At 39.0% G+C, this 17201-nt stretch overlaps 1 protein-coding gene across 23 annotated transcripts in view; it reads right to left on the minus strand.

Moving 5' to 3' along the window:
• CADPS2 (calcium dependent secretion activator 2) overlaps window positions 1-17201 on the minus strand; it is a 540930-nt gene that overhangs the window by 399483 nt on the left and 124246 nt on the right. For all 23 annotated transcript variants that reach the window (XM_045052688.1, XM_045052669.1, XM_045052676.1 and 20 more), the window contains exon 2: window positions 16369-16482. In XM_045052688.1, the coding sequence (XP_044908623.1) occupies window positions 16369-16482 (114 nt within the window). The remainder of the gene's footprint in view (window positions 1-16368; window positions 16483-17201) is intronic.

Here is a 17201-nt window from a genome sequence, read left to right on the forward strand (position 1 = left end):
ACTGATCAAATGGCTCCATGTATAATCCAAGTATTACAACATAACATTTAAAAGAATGAGAACACACTGTAGAGCACAGAAGCGAAACAAGAACCATGGACTACTTCTCAGAGACAATGTGGGGAGCCAAGGACCCTGTCAGCTGGTTTGATATAGCAGTGAATAGAAGCAAATAAACTCATTTTCTCAAACAGAATTTGGCAAAGAATATAGTTTAGGGTGGACCTCTTTACACCTCCAACTTGCTACATTTACAACAATCATTAGCCACTGATTGTGTTTCAATAATAAAATGTTCAGGGATGGGGCGCCCAGGTGGCTCAGTCAGTTAAGCATCCAACTTCGGCTCAGGTCATCATCTCACTGTTTGTGGGTTGAAGCCCCACGTCGGGCTCTGTGCTGACAGCTCAGAGGCTGGAGCCTGCTTCAGATTCTGTGTCTCCCTCCCCCTCTCTACCCCCTCCTTCCTCCTGCTCACTTTGTCTTTCAAAAATGAATGTTAAAACTTTTTTTTTTTAAACTTTCAGGGACTGCTATCTGATGCCACCTTCAGTGTATCAATTTTGAAGGGGTGAAGTTAAAAAAAAAAAAAAAAGCCGAGATGCAAATCCCTCCATGTTCTATGGACTCAACCCCCTTAGCATACTTGCTGATAGCCGTGGGCAACCCAGGATCTTCAAGTGTGGGAGGAGAAGGGGCCAGCAGTCACTAGGTTTGAGATGAGAGGTGCTGACCATACCGAGAGCTCTTTAAACAGGGTCGGGGAAAGAGGGAAAACAAAGGAAGGACAAGGGAGTGAAACAGAAAAAGGCCAGCCTAACTGAGGTGTGGAATTCTGTTTATAGGGGAGTCAGCAGGAAGTCCCCCAACACTGCCCTTCCTCTCTGCTCCCTAGGTTGCTCAAATCATCTACTTTCTCCATGCTGTAAAGGAAACAAGAGGGCCAAGTTCACACCACACCTATCCCTTGGAGTGACTAACGAGAGTACACATGAAGTCAATTTTAAAAACCAAGGCTACTAGGCACAGAAACAGGGAGGGAAGCTGGCATCCATTTTTCTTTCCAGTATGCATGGAACTGAGATGAAGTGTATTACAGCCTTACCTCTTGAAGGACCCTTCATAATCCATCTATAATGATCACTGGTTTAATACCTATCCGTGCTATACTATAACATGCATATAATTTTATAAGAAAAGGAGAAGCCAAGCCAGGATGGGAATTAAATTCCCCTATGTGAGATAGAAATTTTCAGAACTCTAGTCAAGCTAAAATCTCAGCAGTATATAAAGGATTAAATATAGTCCAAGGTGACTGGAAAAAAAAAAATCACAGAAGTAGAAAATCATCACTTACCACTTCTTCAAAATCGGAGATTAAAAGGCCATTGGGGAAGGAAGAATTTCCCCTGCAACTGTCTGTTGCAATTTAAAAAATGAAAACACGTACATACCACCTCAGAATGGAAAAAGCTTATTCAAAAAGGAGAGTTCTTGCAATAGAGAACTATTTACTAAAATGTTTCCTAAACATTATGTTTGAATTCAACAGCTCACAATTTTCCCCTAATTTTGGAGCACAGGCAGGGCTACTCCAAATCCACATGATCAATGGGTATCCAAATGTTGGCTGATCTGAAATAAAATCATTTTGTCATGCTGATTAGGTGTCAGGTCTCATGAGACAGCAGAGACTGTTTCTGAGATAATAAACACCATTTTATTAAATTAAATAATTTAAATATTAATTTCTAAATGTGATTTGAGAGGACATGTCAAATATTTGGAAACAAAATTAAGAACACATAAACAGTATTAATGCTGTTAAAACTGTATATGCTTAAATATACCTTGACAGTAAGTAAGCATAAGGTATTACAAAAGTGTATATGATGAAGGATTTTCATGAAGAACCTTTGGAATCTTCTAGTCTGCCCCTAATAAGTCATCTGCCTCCAGTCACATTCTTAAAAATCAATCACATACGATTCTGACCGATATCTAGATGTTCACAAGATTTCTGACACACAAGGGCACTTGGGTGGCTCAGTTGGTTAAGCGTCTGACTTTGGCTCAGGTCATGATCTCGGGGTTTGTGGGTTCAAGCCCTACAACAGGCTCTGTGCTGACAGCTCAGAAACTGGAGCCTGCCTCAAATTCTGTCTCCCTCTCTTTATGCCCCTCCCCTACTCACCCAGTCTCTCAAAAATAAAGAATTTTTAAAAAAACACTGACACACAAAACCACCTATGAGAGACAGCAAGTAGAATTAATTATTGCAGCTTTAAATACTATTAGATGTATCCATAGGAAGCTTTTTTATTAAAAACATATTGGCAGTTTCGTATCATTCAACTGAAAAGCTACCATCACAAATGTAATATGTGCCACACACTGTGGTACATTAACACGCTTAATCTAATTTTCACAGCTTCATAGAAATCAAGTGTCAACTACTATGTACATAAAACTGTCACATAGACATAGGTGACAGCACATTCAAGTCTTCTTAGGTTTACTCTGTACAGAAGGGAGAACTTAGATGTGGTTTCAGTTCTCCCTACTCCAAGCCAGTAAAGTTGGCCCAGGGTGATTTTAATCATCAACTGCTCGTGTATCTATCCGTCCAAACACACTGGAGTCTTTGAGGTCAAGGGACCTTGCTTATCCATCTTTGTATTTCCAGAGCATAAGACAGTACCTGATTAGCATTTCAATGTTTATTAGATGAGCTATTTCACTCAAAATTGATTACTTTATGTCTCTATGTTCTTAGCATATATAAGCCATGGTTTCCCGTTCTGAAAGAGCATTTAATTAGGAAGGAATACACACAATATGAATTAAGTGCTGAACTAGGAAAAAAAAAAAAAAAAGGGGGGGGGAGGTACTTTTGGGAAAGCAATGCTGCAGGTAATAAATAGCTCACATCTAACACTGGGCTTGGCAATTTAATCATCAACAATCCTGGGAGGGAGATGCACTAGCACCGTTTTACAGATGAAGAAAATGAAGCAGCAAGGTTCAGTTCTAGGAGTCACACAGATAGGTGTTAAATCTGCAACCCCAGCACAGAAACAAAACACACTTTTATCTGCCCGCTTTCACCCCTTATGCTTACACCCTATTCCCTCTGTATTGAAGTCTTCAAAAGTCCTCTAAGATTTCTAACCATTTTGGTAATAGGATCTTTTTTGGCAGTCTAGTAAAGCCTATGAATCCCTTCTGAGGATAGTGCTTTTAAACAAATTCACAGGATTACAAAGAAAAGCAGTTTTACTGAAATACAGTTATAAAAAAATATTTTAAAAGCCAATGTGTCGCAGGAAATTTATATGTATCGTTAATAACTCATTAAGAAGATGCAATACAGAGGGCACCTGGGTGGCTCAGTCAGTTAAGTGTCCGACTTCAGCTCAGGTCATCATCTTGCAGTTCATGGGTTCAAGCCTCGTGTCAGGCTCTGTGCTGACAGCTCAGAGCTGGAGCCTGCTTCAGATTCTGTCTCCCTCTCTCTGCCCTTCCCCTGCTCACGTTCTCTCTTCTCTTGTGCTCAAAAATAAACATTAAAAAAAATTTTAAGATGCAATAAGGTATTTAAAGTACTGTAGTTTCAGTGTAGCTCATGAACGTAAACAGTATTTCAAGATAGCTGCAATGAAATATGTGATAGGAACAACCATGTATTTTGATTGGAGATAAAGCCACAGATAATAGCCAGTACTACTATAGCTTGTTTTCTACATTCATAAGTAAATGCTAAGTTTCAGTTACAGATTAGCGAAAATAAAGGTGTAATGTTTTTCCATCTGAGCTCAGATTCCCTGAATTCTATCCAGATTAAGAACCTCAGCTGTAGGGTGCCTGGGTGGCTCAGCTGGTGAAGCATCCAACTGTGGCTCAGATAGGTTCATGGGTTCCAGACCCACGTAGGGCTCTTTGCTGACAGCTCAGAGCCTGGAGCCTGCTTCGGATTCTGTGTCTCCCTATCTCTGCCCCTCTCCCGCTTGCATGGTCTTAAACAAATGGATATTAAAAAATATTTTTAGGGGCGCCTGGGTGGCTTAGTCGGTTGGGCGTCCGACTTCGGCTGAGGTCATGATCTCATGGTCCATGAGTTCGAGCCCCGCGTCGGGCTCTGTGCTGACAGCTCAGAGCCTGGAGCCTGTTTCAGATTCTGTGTCTCCCTCTCTGTCTGCCCCTCCCCTGTTCATACTCTGTCTCTGTCTCAAAAATAAATAAACGTTAAAAAAATTTTTTTTAATATTTTTTAAAAAAGATCCTCAGCTGTAAATTATAATTAATCAGCTTCTCTCTGACATCTTTCTCTTTTACCATTCTTCATGATCCTTCCTCTCATTACAGCTAGGAATGCCGATACTGTCTTTACCCTTAATGGAACAGCTAGTACTTTAGGAGCAAAGTAGCAGTCAAACACCTAGAGTGTACCTGCATAGCACCTCACACACAGTGAGTGGAAGGCTGAAGGATTATGGGATAAATGCATACAACTTTTATATTATCCCTTTGGCTAAAAATAGTAGGCACTTCCAAAGCAGCTTGACATTTTTTTTCAAATAGTTATCCTTCATCAAGACACCAAATCTTCTTTCACCAGCTCAACTACTTTTAAATAAAACTCCCATCACAAACAGATTTGTATGCAAAAGAATGTTCCTCTCTGATTTTTTTTCAATATATGAAATTTATTGACAAATTGGTTTCCATACAACACCCAGTGCTCATCCCAAAAGGTGCCCTCCTCAATACCCATCACCCACCCTCTCCTCCCTCCCACCCCCCATCAACCCTCAGTTTGTTCTCAGTTTTTAAGAGTCTCTTATGCTTTGGCTCTCTCCCACTCTAACCTCTTTTTTTTTTTTTTTCCTTCCCCTCCCCCATGGGTTTCTGTTAAGTTTCTCAGGATCCACATGAGAGTGAAACCATATGGTATCTGTCTTTCTCTGTATGGCTTATTTCCCTTAGCATAACACTCTCCAGTTCCATCCATGTTGCTACAAAGGGCCATATTTCATTCTTTCTCATTGCCACGTAGTACTCCATTGTGTATGGAGAATTAATTTCTTTATCCATTCATCAATTGATGGACACAATTTCTTTATCCATTCATCAGTTGATGGACATTTAGGCTCTTTCCATAATTCTCTGTGATCTTCTGAAAAGATCAGAAGAACCAGTACCTTCATGGACACTGAGGTTTTTTTGTTTTGTTTTAACTGTAAAGTGTGAGAGGATAAGGACTAGGTCTTCAGTGTGTTTTGTGGGGGTATCAAACAGGCCTTTCAATAAGTACTTTGAAAACAGTTAACAGAGGTATTAAAGTTATATGAGCTAAGAAACAGATGATCAATGGCAATCTTAGCTGGTCATTGTCTTGCATATTTTACCTGCTTAATACCTTATGCTTTTCAAGAGCATATTCTATTCATTTTTTAGGATAGAGAAAAACAGACATACCAAGGTGAGACCAGCCTCCACTGGGACTATGCTAACAAGGGTACATGGGATTCCTCTCAAGATCTCACCCCTGAAAGCAGTGAAAGACAAGGCTTTAAAAACAATTTCAGGGGTATCTGGGTTGTTCAGTCAGTTAAGCGTCTGACTTCGGCTCAGGTCATGATCTCGAGGTTGATGAGTTCAAGCTCCACATCGGGCTCCATGCTGACAGCTCAGAGCCTGGATCCTGCTTCAGATTCTGTGTCTCCCTCTCTCTGTCCCTCCCTTAAAAATAAATAGAAGTTCAACGCTAAAAAGTTCTAATGAGTAAACCTGACAGAAGATAAGCAGAGGAAATGCATTCGACTTAAGAGTGACATTTAAGTAACCACAAAGCATCTTGATGCTTTCAGGGTCATAAAGCATCAGGGAAAGGGATTATTTAACTCCTGAAACCTTTTGAAAATTGAAAAATGCTCCAGGTAATCAAAGAAATTAACTGTAGAATTAGAAACAACTTTCTGATACCAAAAAACAATCCACATAAGATATAACTTGCCTGATTAGGTAAATCAAAGCACAATAGTTTTTCAAAGATATGTTAACCTTAGGGTGACATAATTTAACAAATGACACTAAACAACTTCTCAAAGACACTTAAAGAGCATTTCCCTTAAAAAATGTAATCTGTGACCCAACAGCTCATCCATCACAAAGCACCAGCAGTGAGACCAGTCAGATTCTCTAAGCACTAATGTGGAATTTTCCCGGGAGGAGGATATGGCTTTGCTGACTTGCATTTTATTGAAAGAACGGAGAGTGCCTGATAGAAAGCATGATAGTTGGACCAACATAGGTCTAAATTCTTTCTGGATCGTGATGTTAGGCCAAAGTAGAACATGCCTGTGGTGTGACTCAAAAATAAGCACCTGATATGCTGTTTTGAAGGGACACAAGCACCCCAATGTTTACAGCAGCACTATCAACAATAGCCAAAGTATGGAAAGAGCCCAAATGTCCACTGATGGATGAATGGATAAAGAAGATGTGGTATATACATATATACAATGGAGTATTACTCGGCAATCAAAAAGAATGAAATCTTGCCATTTGCAGCTATGTGGATGGAACAAGAGGGTATTATGCTAAGCAAAATTAGAGAAAGACAAGTATCATATGATGTCACTCATATGAGGACTTTAAGACACAGAACAGATGAACACAGGGAAAGGAAGCAAAAATAATGTAGAAACAGGGAGGGGGACAAAACATAAGAGACTCTTAAACATGGAGAACAAACAGAAGGTTACTGGAGGGGTTGTGGGAGGGGGGGATGGGCTAAATGGGTAAGGAGCATTAAGGAATCTAGCCCTGAAACCACTGTTGCACTATATGCTAACTTGGATGTAAATTTTTAAAATTTAATAATAAAAAAAAAAAGCACCCGAGATAGGGCAAAGCTCAAAAGTCTACCTTTGTCATGTGGTAACCCTAAATGGAGAACTCTCACACTGGGTTTGGGGATTAGAGAATGCTGGCCTGAAGTAAGCCACAGATACTTCTGTTCTTTGTGGCTACCTGGCTTGGATTAAATTTCCAAATCACCAGCCAAACTGGAAAGCTGCACTAGGTCTACTAACCCATAGCCCATGGTAAAGATACAATATCGTTGTCTTAAAATGTAAAGAACATTAAGAGTTAAGAGATAAAGGTCTAACCATGCCCTCTACCACAAATATGTGAGCTTGAAAAACAAAGACAATTTCTTCTAAAAACATGTGAAGAAGAGGAAAATGGTCAAACCAGATTTGCTTCAAACATCACCTACCTTCAAACAACAAAATCATACAATCCATAGACTAACCCTTCTTCACCATGAAATGGATGCCATCAAGAAGGTAGGCAGGTCTACAAAACTCACTGACAGAGAGCATCAAGAAAGCTCCCCTGAACAGAAATAGGAATCTCAGACATGAAAACATTTTCCAGATTCTTACAGAATACTTAATTGAAAATGCCATCCTTAGAATTTAAGAAAATGTGATGTGAAATAAAATGGCTAATATCAAAAATAGCAAACGCAATGTGATCTGCAGAGCTCAATGCAAATTTAAAACCTCACTTCTCATTACCGGTTACTGGATTTCATCTGTGAATGTGCTGACCTTTTTTTTACACCCTCCTGCCACAGGCTGCCAATCTTGGTTTACTCAGCAATCGTCAATTCCCTATGAAAAAATAGGCCTTTTCCATGGCATTATTTCACATTGTAAAAGATTTTGACAGGTCAAACATCCCTTGGAATATGAAAAGTAAATCTTTCTATACCAAAGTAAAATGATAAAGAAACTTGCATCAAAATATTTAAATGCAGGCCTGCTCAGCCTCTCTCTCCTTTTAGTTGGCACACACTAGACAAAGGAACACTCAGGCTGTACAGGTTAACTCTACAATAACGACAGTAATTACATAAAACAAGACAAAAATGCACTAAAACACTCTGTTTTCACAAACCATTAAATATCTATGCTTGTAATATGTGACAATTTTATCATTGAGGTGAAGATGGGGGGGGTCAAGTATCAAGATCAGAGATTAATAATCTCTACCCTCCAAACAGATCCCAGTCTTTCCATTGATCTTCATTTCCAGGGTTCTCATTCTAGTTCATAGGTCACTGTCACCTCTACCTGGACCACAACAGGCAACCCTTGAGGTCAACCTTTTAAAAAGCTCTACACACAGTGTGGGGCTTAAACTCATAACCCTGAGATTAAATGTCCTATGCTCTACTGCCTGATCCAGCCAGGCACTCCTGCACTTAATTTTTACGTAACAGGAACACATACCCCAATTTCCATGGAAGAAGCAGGCCGAAGTTCCTTGGTGTTCTGGACGAGAAAGATCGTTTTGCTTTGTCTTAATGTGTTTATCTAAGAATTCAAAACTATGGCTCAGGTATTTGTCTGAGGACAATAGTATCAAGCCAAGCTCCTCTATTTGTTCTTTTCATTTTGGAGATGTAAGAGCACACAGGACAAAGAAAGGAAAAGTAGCAAGACACAAATTACCCTTCAGGGACTTGTGCAATTAGAGGCAGTCTGAGATCATCTTCCCCCTTCAGGCACAGCAGTGACAGGAGTTACACCAATATTAGCTACTGACAGAGCAAAGAAAGGCAGTAGCTGGAAGTATGATGGAAAGCATGGTCACAAGTGATTTTTGAAGAAGAAAATCCAAAGCTAACAAAATAGGGTATAGGTTCTACTCTGTATGTGAACAGGTCTTTCATTCCACCAGAACAGGAAATGAATCACTACTGGAGGTAAGGAAATGTGCAAAAAAAAAAAAAAAAAAAAAAAAAAAAAAAAAAAAAAAGATAAATGACCACAGCATAACAAAGGATTAATAGTTTTCTTGCTGTATAAAAAACACCCATAAACTCAGTATTTGACAGAATATCCAAATGGAAAAATGGACAAAGGATATGAACAGGTAATTCAAGAAATATGAATGACCAATAGAGACTGTCAAAACCACACTAGTAAAACAGAAATAAGTGAACCAAATAGCTGGCATTTATTTTATGGTAATACCAAGTGTGAAGGAAAAAACTGGCACTCTCTGGGTGCCTGGGTGGCTCTGTCTGTTAAGCGTCCGACTTTGGCTCAGGTCCATGATCTCACAGTTCATCTGTTCGAGCCCCGTGTTGGGCTCTGTGCTGACAGCTCAGAGTCTAGAACCTGCTTCAGATTCTGTGTCTCCCTCTTTCTGCACCTTGCCTGCTTGTATGCACTCTCAAAAACCAACATTTTTAGGGGCACCTGGGTGGCTCAGTCGGTTGGGCATCTGACTTCAGCTCAGGTCATGATCTCACAATCTGTGAGTTCGAGCCCCGCGTCGGGCTCTGTGCTGACAGCTCAGAGCCTGGAGCCTGCTTCAGATTCTGTGTCTTCCTCTCTCTGCCCCTCCCCTACTCATGCTGTCTTTCTCTCAGAAATAAATAAACACATTAAAAATAAACATTTTTTAAAAATGAGGCTCTCATTGTTTTTACCACAAGTTATTACTACTTTTGAGGGCAATTTAGTAACTGGTATGAAGAGTAAACAATGCTCATTTCAGATCATCCCGTAATACCACCTGCAGAAATTTATCAAAAATAAATGAGTATGAATGACCATTTCAATACTTTAATAGCTAAAAATGGAAAAAGTTGGAACATCTATTAAGAAAATTAAAAGATACATGGGTTTTATTTTTATCAATGTTGTATGTATTATGCACCTATTTAAAACCATGTTTATGGTGAACATTTGCTGTTAAAGAATGCTCATGACATGGGGCGCCTGGGTGGCGCAGTCGGTTAAGCGTCCGACTTCAGCCAGGTCACGATCTCGCGGTCCCGGAGTTCGAGCCCCGCGTCAGGCTCTGGGCTGATGGCTCAGAGCCTGGAGCCTGTTTCCGATTCTGTGTCTCCCTCTCTCTCTGCCCATCCCCCGTTCATGCTCTGTCTCTCTCTGTCCCAAAAATAAATAAACGTTGAAAAAAAAATTAAAAAAAAAAAAAAAAAAAAAAGAATGCTCATGACAGGGGTGCCTGGGTGAGTCAGTCAGTTAAGCATTCGACGACCGATGACTCTCAGTTTCAGCTCAGTTCATGATCTCACAGTTCCTGAGTTTGAGCCCCGCACTGTGCTCCATGCTGTCAGCATGGAGCCTGCTTGGTATCCTCTCTCCTCTTCATTGCCTCCCCACTCCCTCTCAAAATAAACTTAAAAAAAAAAAATAGTCTTGACATAGTAGTACACAAGGAAATTGAAATGGTTCCAGTTTCTTATGTATAAAAGAGAAACGCTAAACTGTTGAAAGGAGTTATTTACAGGTTTTGCAATTATAGGTGATTATTTGTTTTCTTTTCCTTTTTTAAAATAGTACTATATTTTTTTACAACAGTTTTAGGATAGCAAATTTTCCTGTTTAGTTTTTAATTCTCTAACATAAACATGTATTACTTCTACTCACAAGTGTTCTTCAATAAAGTAGACATTTTCTGAATCCAAGAATTTAAAAATGCATTTTAAATAAAAGTATGCAATAAAAGGGCGAAAATTAGAGCTCACTATATTTTGAGATGAAAGTAATTTTTCATTTTATATGAAATTTGAACAACACTGAAGAGAAATTTAAGTTAGTGAAAGAATTTTCATTTTTTCTTATTAGCAAGTAGAAATTCTGGAGAGCACATGGTGGTGGTCGTGATGGTGGGGGCAAGACTAACGTCAATATATTTTTGGCAATTTTTAAACACTAAACGCCCCTATAACCCTTGTCCATTCTTCAGAACCAGAAGAGAACATAAACAAGTGGAAGTAATAGAAAAAATCACACCCTTTTTGAAAAGTTGTGAAGAAAACCAACCCACAAAGAAAAGAAAAGCTCCAACATCTTGGGTTTTTTTTATCTTCTCCCACACTAACAGAACTTGAAAGCTTGTTGGGCTGAAAGCAAGTAGTAAGCAATTGTATACTCTTGGAAATTTCTGAGAAAAGCCATTTACTTTCCCACATATCTGTTATAAATCACACTGTCATTGGTTGTATTTGGATAAAGTCCACTTGAGTCTTGTGAAACAAGCATATATCTGATGGGAAGAATAAGTTGGAAAGTTTTATGTTGTAATAAAACTTATGTTTCCCCATTCCCAGAATCAGCTGAAGTTTCCTAAGTTGAAAAGCAAAACGCAAAAAAAAAAAAAAAAAAAAAGGCAAGAAAAAACAAATACATAGACTTAATATCCATTTATGCTTTCCTCCAGACAGTAAGTTACCTGCAGCAGTTAAAAAAAAATTAAAAAAATAAGAAAAAACAACAAAACAAAAAACTTGAAAGGAAGAAAATTACAATTAAAAAAAGCACGGTAGAATCTAACAACCATTAGCAGTGACGAAATTATCAAGAGAATAACTGCTAACTTTTATTAAGTAGCTATATACACTACCTGCCATTTTCCTCTTTTCCCGTTTTGGTCCCTCTGTACCATATGGCTGCCTCGTTAGGTGGTTTAGATGCCTGGATACAGTTTTCTAATTATGCTTAGCTTTATGGTGAGAAAGACCGGTGCGATTTCAAAAACAGACTTACTCTTAGTACTTTATAGGCCAGTATTTAAGCCAAACTTAAGACATCTTATTAAAATCGATGTGATAAAAATTATGTTGTCCAATAGGAATCATTACCTTCATAATATATAATTCTGTGTAAGTGACATACTGAATAGTATTCATGGTATTTATTAAAACAAAGACCTGAAGAAGCACACCCAAGAGGGCACCACATAAAATACCAAATCCCAATTCTGTCATGATCTAGTTGAAAGAAATTATCTTTTAAAGTAATGAATGTACCTTGAAGAAATGTGTATTTTGAGTCATATTAAGATCCAGTTGCTAAAAAGTAATGCAAACCAAATATCTGAAGTTACAAGCAAAACAAAAACCAGGCAGGTAACTCTGGTCTTTAAAAAAAAAATTAAAAATTTAAAATTTAAAATTAAAAAAAAGATATACAACCAAGCTGGAAAAGATGCCATAAAATCACTAAATAGCATTTATGAAACTAAAAAAATAAAGTCAGTAGCATACAGACTTTGGGAGAACTTTGGTTCACAAAGTATGAAGATGTACCATCAGTTTTATTGGTAATACACATTTATTAGGGTTTTTCATGCCTATCATAGTTAGAAATGGCCATTGCAGCTAAAGGCTACAGAACCTAATAAATGAGAAAATTACTACTGATAAGATTAGTAGTTGAAAACAATTAATATATAGCAAACAACAAAGTATCTCTGAAAACAGACCTCAAAGGATGTGAGAAGCCAAAACATAGATCATAGAATCATAGAATACTAAGTTAGAACATGAAAATTCAACCAGACTTCTAAACTATCTGCAATCTGTTTTTTTGTTTTTGTTTTTGTTTTATTGGTTTTTGAGAGAGAGAGAGCATGAACAGAAGAGGGGCAGAGAGGGAGACATAGAATCCAAAGCAGGCTCCAGGCTCTGAGCTGTAAACAAAGAGCTGGATGAGGGGCTCCAACTCAGGGACCATGAGATAATGACTTACAGTCAGAAGCTTAACCAACTGAGCCACCCAGGTGCCCAAGTAATTGCAACTTCTGAAGAACAAATCATGCATGAGAACATTTATAACCAAAGCAAATTCCATCGCAATACTGAAACAATACTCTTAGAAAAATACTGTTGTGCGGGAAAATAAGCAATTTCTACATAGAGAAATAGGTGCTACGATACTCCTACACTTAGCCAGCAAATAACTGCTGAATGCACTTGTGTTCTACACACTGGGGATACAATGATGACCAGGACAAAAACAGATCCTTCAGGAAACACCTATTCTAGTAGTTGTAAGATCTAGTTCAACATGTTTCTCAAAATACAGTGAATTAAAATCTACTTCTAAAAAGCTTTAGGGGAGGGGTGCCTGGGGGGCTCAGTCTGTTGAGTGTCCATTTTCAGCTCAAGTCACAATCTCAAGGGTTGGTGGGTTCGAGCCCCACTTGGGGCTTCATATTCTGTGTCTCCCTCTCTCCGCCCATCCCCCACTCATGATGTATGTGTCTCCAGCTCTCAAAAATGAATAAATGTTTAAAAAAAAAAAAAACTTTAGGGGAGGAGCAACTGGGCAGCTCAGTTGGTTAAGCATCTGGCTTTGGATTTTGGCTCTCATGGTTCGTGAGAGAGCCCTGCCTAGGGCTCAACACTAACAGCTCAGAACCTGCTTGGGATTCTCTCTCTCCACCCCACTCATTCTCTGCCCCTCCCCCACTTACACTGTCTCATGCTCAAAAAAAGAAAAAGCTTTAATGGAAAGAGAGGTTTTAGTTGTGCTACTAATTAGCAGTACAGATTTTGACACTTGTCAGTTTCATCTCTAAAATGAGATGAAGTCTGTTAAAAGGTTTATTCAAGAATAAAAATATTTTTGGGGAGCGCCTGGGTAGCTCAGTCAGTGAGATGTCTGACTTCAGCTCAGGTCATGATCTCACAGTTCTGAGTTCGAGCCCCGCGTTTGGCTCTGTGCTGACAGCTCAGAGCCTGGTGCCTGCTTCAACTTCTGTGTCTCCCTCTCTCTCTGCCCCTCCCCTGCTCATGCTCTGTCTCTGTCTCAAAAATAAAGAAAAACATTTTAAAAAAATAAAGTATTTTTTGAAGTGCTTCACACATACTACCTGACACAGGTGTATTCAAAATGGCAACCGTGAAACAGCTCTATCAGAATGTTTCTGAACATCTAGGTTCAGGTTTAACTCAGATGCTTACCAGACAAGTCCTATAACATCTGTGAGATTTAGTTTCTAACCTCTCATTTGTGGGTAATATGTGTACTCTTTACTAGAGACACTGGAAGAAAAAAATTAGGGATTTTTATTGAGCCATAAAAAATACCTCATAAAGGTACCAGAGGCTACCAGCACTGTTAGTCACAGCATATGTAAAAAACAGGACTTCTGAGGAAAAAAACTGCAAAGTTTTTTTGCCGTATTTACCCAACAAAATACCCCTGTTGAAGAATTTAAATACCAACTGTGTGTCACCTTGAGAATAACTCCCAAATGTAAATCAGGAATGCAGCCTCCATAAACACGATTAATATCACCAATCTTAACACAGCTTTGAGAGTTGCACAAAGGCAAGGTGGATACAGTCTCACGCTGGCTAGAAATAGTATCCAGAAGACTAGAAAATGCTTGGTCACCCAGTCCAACCACCTCTTCAGTTCTTGCGACTCTTTTTGCAACAATCCCAGCAAATCATCATCTAATTCCATTGTTTAGAAACCTACCAACTGCAGGAGAACAACCTGAGGAGCTTTGGTAAGGACAGATTCTGAAATTCTGACTCACAAAGTCCAGGGCAAAGTTCCAGGACCGGTTTGTACAATATGCCTCCCAAGTGATGTGCAAGTGTAGCCAGAATCTAGCCTCTGGTGATGCTGCTCTCACCAGCCATTCTGCATTTGGGGCGTGCGACAAAACTCTGATGTTAGGTTGGCATCTCCCCACTTTAGTTTCCACCTTAGGCTAGTTTTGCTGTTGGCTCCACAGACACCTAATCCATCTCCTGACTAAACATTTCTCACTTCTTGAAACAACCTACATGTGATATGTTCCAAACATGATAACCCTAAATTTGTCCACATCTTTATACAGGACACCAAGAGAACAAAATCCCCATGTAGGATACAATGAGGACACACTTTCATTACAATTCAATCTCTCCAGTGTCACAGCTTAAGTGTGCCTCTTGTCAAAGAGTGACCATATCACATTATGCTTTTTAATGTGAATAACTTATTTTGGAATATACTTTACTTTGGAATAATTTCAGATTTACACGCAAATTGCAGATATAGTACTGCACGCTCTCACACACTCCCCTCACCCAGACTCAGTTTTTCCTAATGTTAACATAGCCAGTGGCCACAGTACATTTCCCCAAACCAAAAATGAGCCGGTTGATTTTTTAAACTACATTAAAAAAAATTTTAATGTTTGTTTATTCTTGAGACAGAGCACAAATGAGAGAGTGGCAGTGAGAAAGGGAGACACGGAATCCAAAGCAGGCTCCAGGGTCCAAGCCATCAGCACGAGAGCCTGACGTGGGGCTCAAACCCACAAACCATGAGATCATGACAGGAGCCGAAGTCGGACACTCAACCGACTGAGCCACCCAGGCACCCCGTTTTTGTTTTTCTTTTTTTAACACAAATTACTTTCCAGAACCTCTATTTCCTTCATCCTGAACACAGACCTTTGGCTATTCTTTCATTACACGAGGCTACTACTACAGGTCCTTATATTTCATATATACTTTATTTACATATATTTATACATATTTCATATATCCTATACTTTAAGATCGTTTGAGTCGAGATCCAGTTGGACACGTCATTGCTGTCATGAGATCCATGCCATACACACATTTGGTAAGCAAGACTTCCAAACGTTCATACAACTCAACAGGCCAACTCTTGGGCTAATACAAACCTCCCTCAGGTGGCATGAGGGACCTCCGAACGCCTACCATCAGTAAATGACAAATGCAACCAATTATCTGTACATCCGGTGATTTTTCATGCAAAGATATTCCCTGCATCAGGCAAGTTCTGACCTACCGCATCTCCACATTTTCCTTTTACTAGTTCGCATGTTCTGCTTCTACAGCTAAAGATTTCGACTGTCTACACAGCAAAAGGAATGCATCCCCACCCCCCACCAATGACTCTGAAATGCTTAGGATAAAAAGGGATTTCTCTAAATTTAATATCTACTGGCAACTCACTGAAGCAGTTAATGACCATGTGTGAAAACTGGTGCTCATAGGAAATCCACAGAGAATTCCTGATGAATCACAAACTAAAATCAGAACAAATAAGCAAGGTGGTATTGGTAGTATTATTCCTCCAGGAAGAAAAAAGAATTCAGTTTATCCTATTGAAATTAGTACCAGCCTTAATTATAAAGCTTAGGGCACACCATGGTACAAGATAGTAATTTACTATTAAAATTCTGATTAAAAAGGATAATTTAGACATGTGGACCCAAAGATAGCTATAGTCACCTGTATCAATCACTGCCAGAACATTTTTCTAAACAGTTTACTTCTCCTGAAAAGATGTGAATGATTTCCAATTCTGTTTATCTCTCCAAGCCAGGTTGTGGAATTAGAGTTTTTAAATTGTAAAATAAATTTGACATTGCTTTCAGGAAGGTTGCAAATTCACAGCCTTCCTATCATACCAGTGAGTTCCTTAAAATAGGAAAGCCATTTTTAAAAATCTTTCTAAGAAGCATCAAAATATCAAAAACAAAGCTCTTTAAACTTACCTCATAGTAACTCCGAACTGCATTGCAAAATGCTTCATCAGCCACAATTTGAGTTTCTCCATTGAGGAAGGCCTGGAACCTTTCTTTCAATAACTGCAATTGTTGCTTGTTAAGCTAGAAGAAAAAGAGGGAATTAGCTGAAAAATCAGCCAATCTGAGAAATGTGACAATTCATAAAAATTTTAATAGCCAGAAGTTAGATCTGACACCTAGAATTAGCTTTATGTTAAAAAAAACAAAAACAAAAACAAAAACAAAACCAAAAAAAAACAAAACAAAAAAAACTAACTCCTACTACTTATACTATGGCTCAATTTTAAAACATTTCCAATTCACTTCCCCATACTCTGGAATCCTAACATTGCAATGTGATACAAGTTTCTATGCCAGATGGAGCTCCTAGGTTTACTACCCTGGTCTCTTTGTAGAAACAGGTAAAATCTAAAATTCGGATGAGAAATGAACTGTTGTGCAAAATTGCCAGCTGTCCTGAGCACAGAGAGCAGAGAGAACGAGGGTCCTTGGAAGTGAGTGAACAACAGCCACCTTAGATGAAGACTAACTGGAAGACTGCAAAGGACAGAGGACCCTGAGAAAGTATCCTCTGGAAAGAACATCTTTTGGATGGCACAAATTTGAATTCCATGAACATATCTCAATGCTTGAGGGGAGATAAAGAATTGATTGGAAGACAAACCCAGAGAACAGAGAGGCAACAGGCAGGCAGAGCATGCCTTATATAAGCATACCAAGCAAGAGCTATATGCCACGGAGAGGAGTTCAAGTTCACAACCAGATTTCCTCACCCTGGGTCTGGCTGCCATAATGATTAC

The sequence above is a fragment of the Felis catus genome, chromosome A2 (assembly GCF_018350175.1).
Source record: "Felis catus isolate Fca126 chromosome A2, F.catus_Fca126_mat1.0, whole genome shotgun sequence".
Taxonomy (NCBI): Eukaryota; Metazoa; Chordata; class Mammalia; order Carnivora; family Felidae; genus Felis; species Felis catus.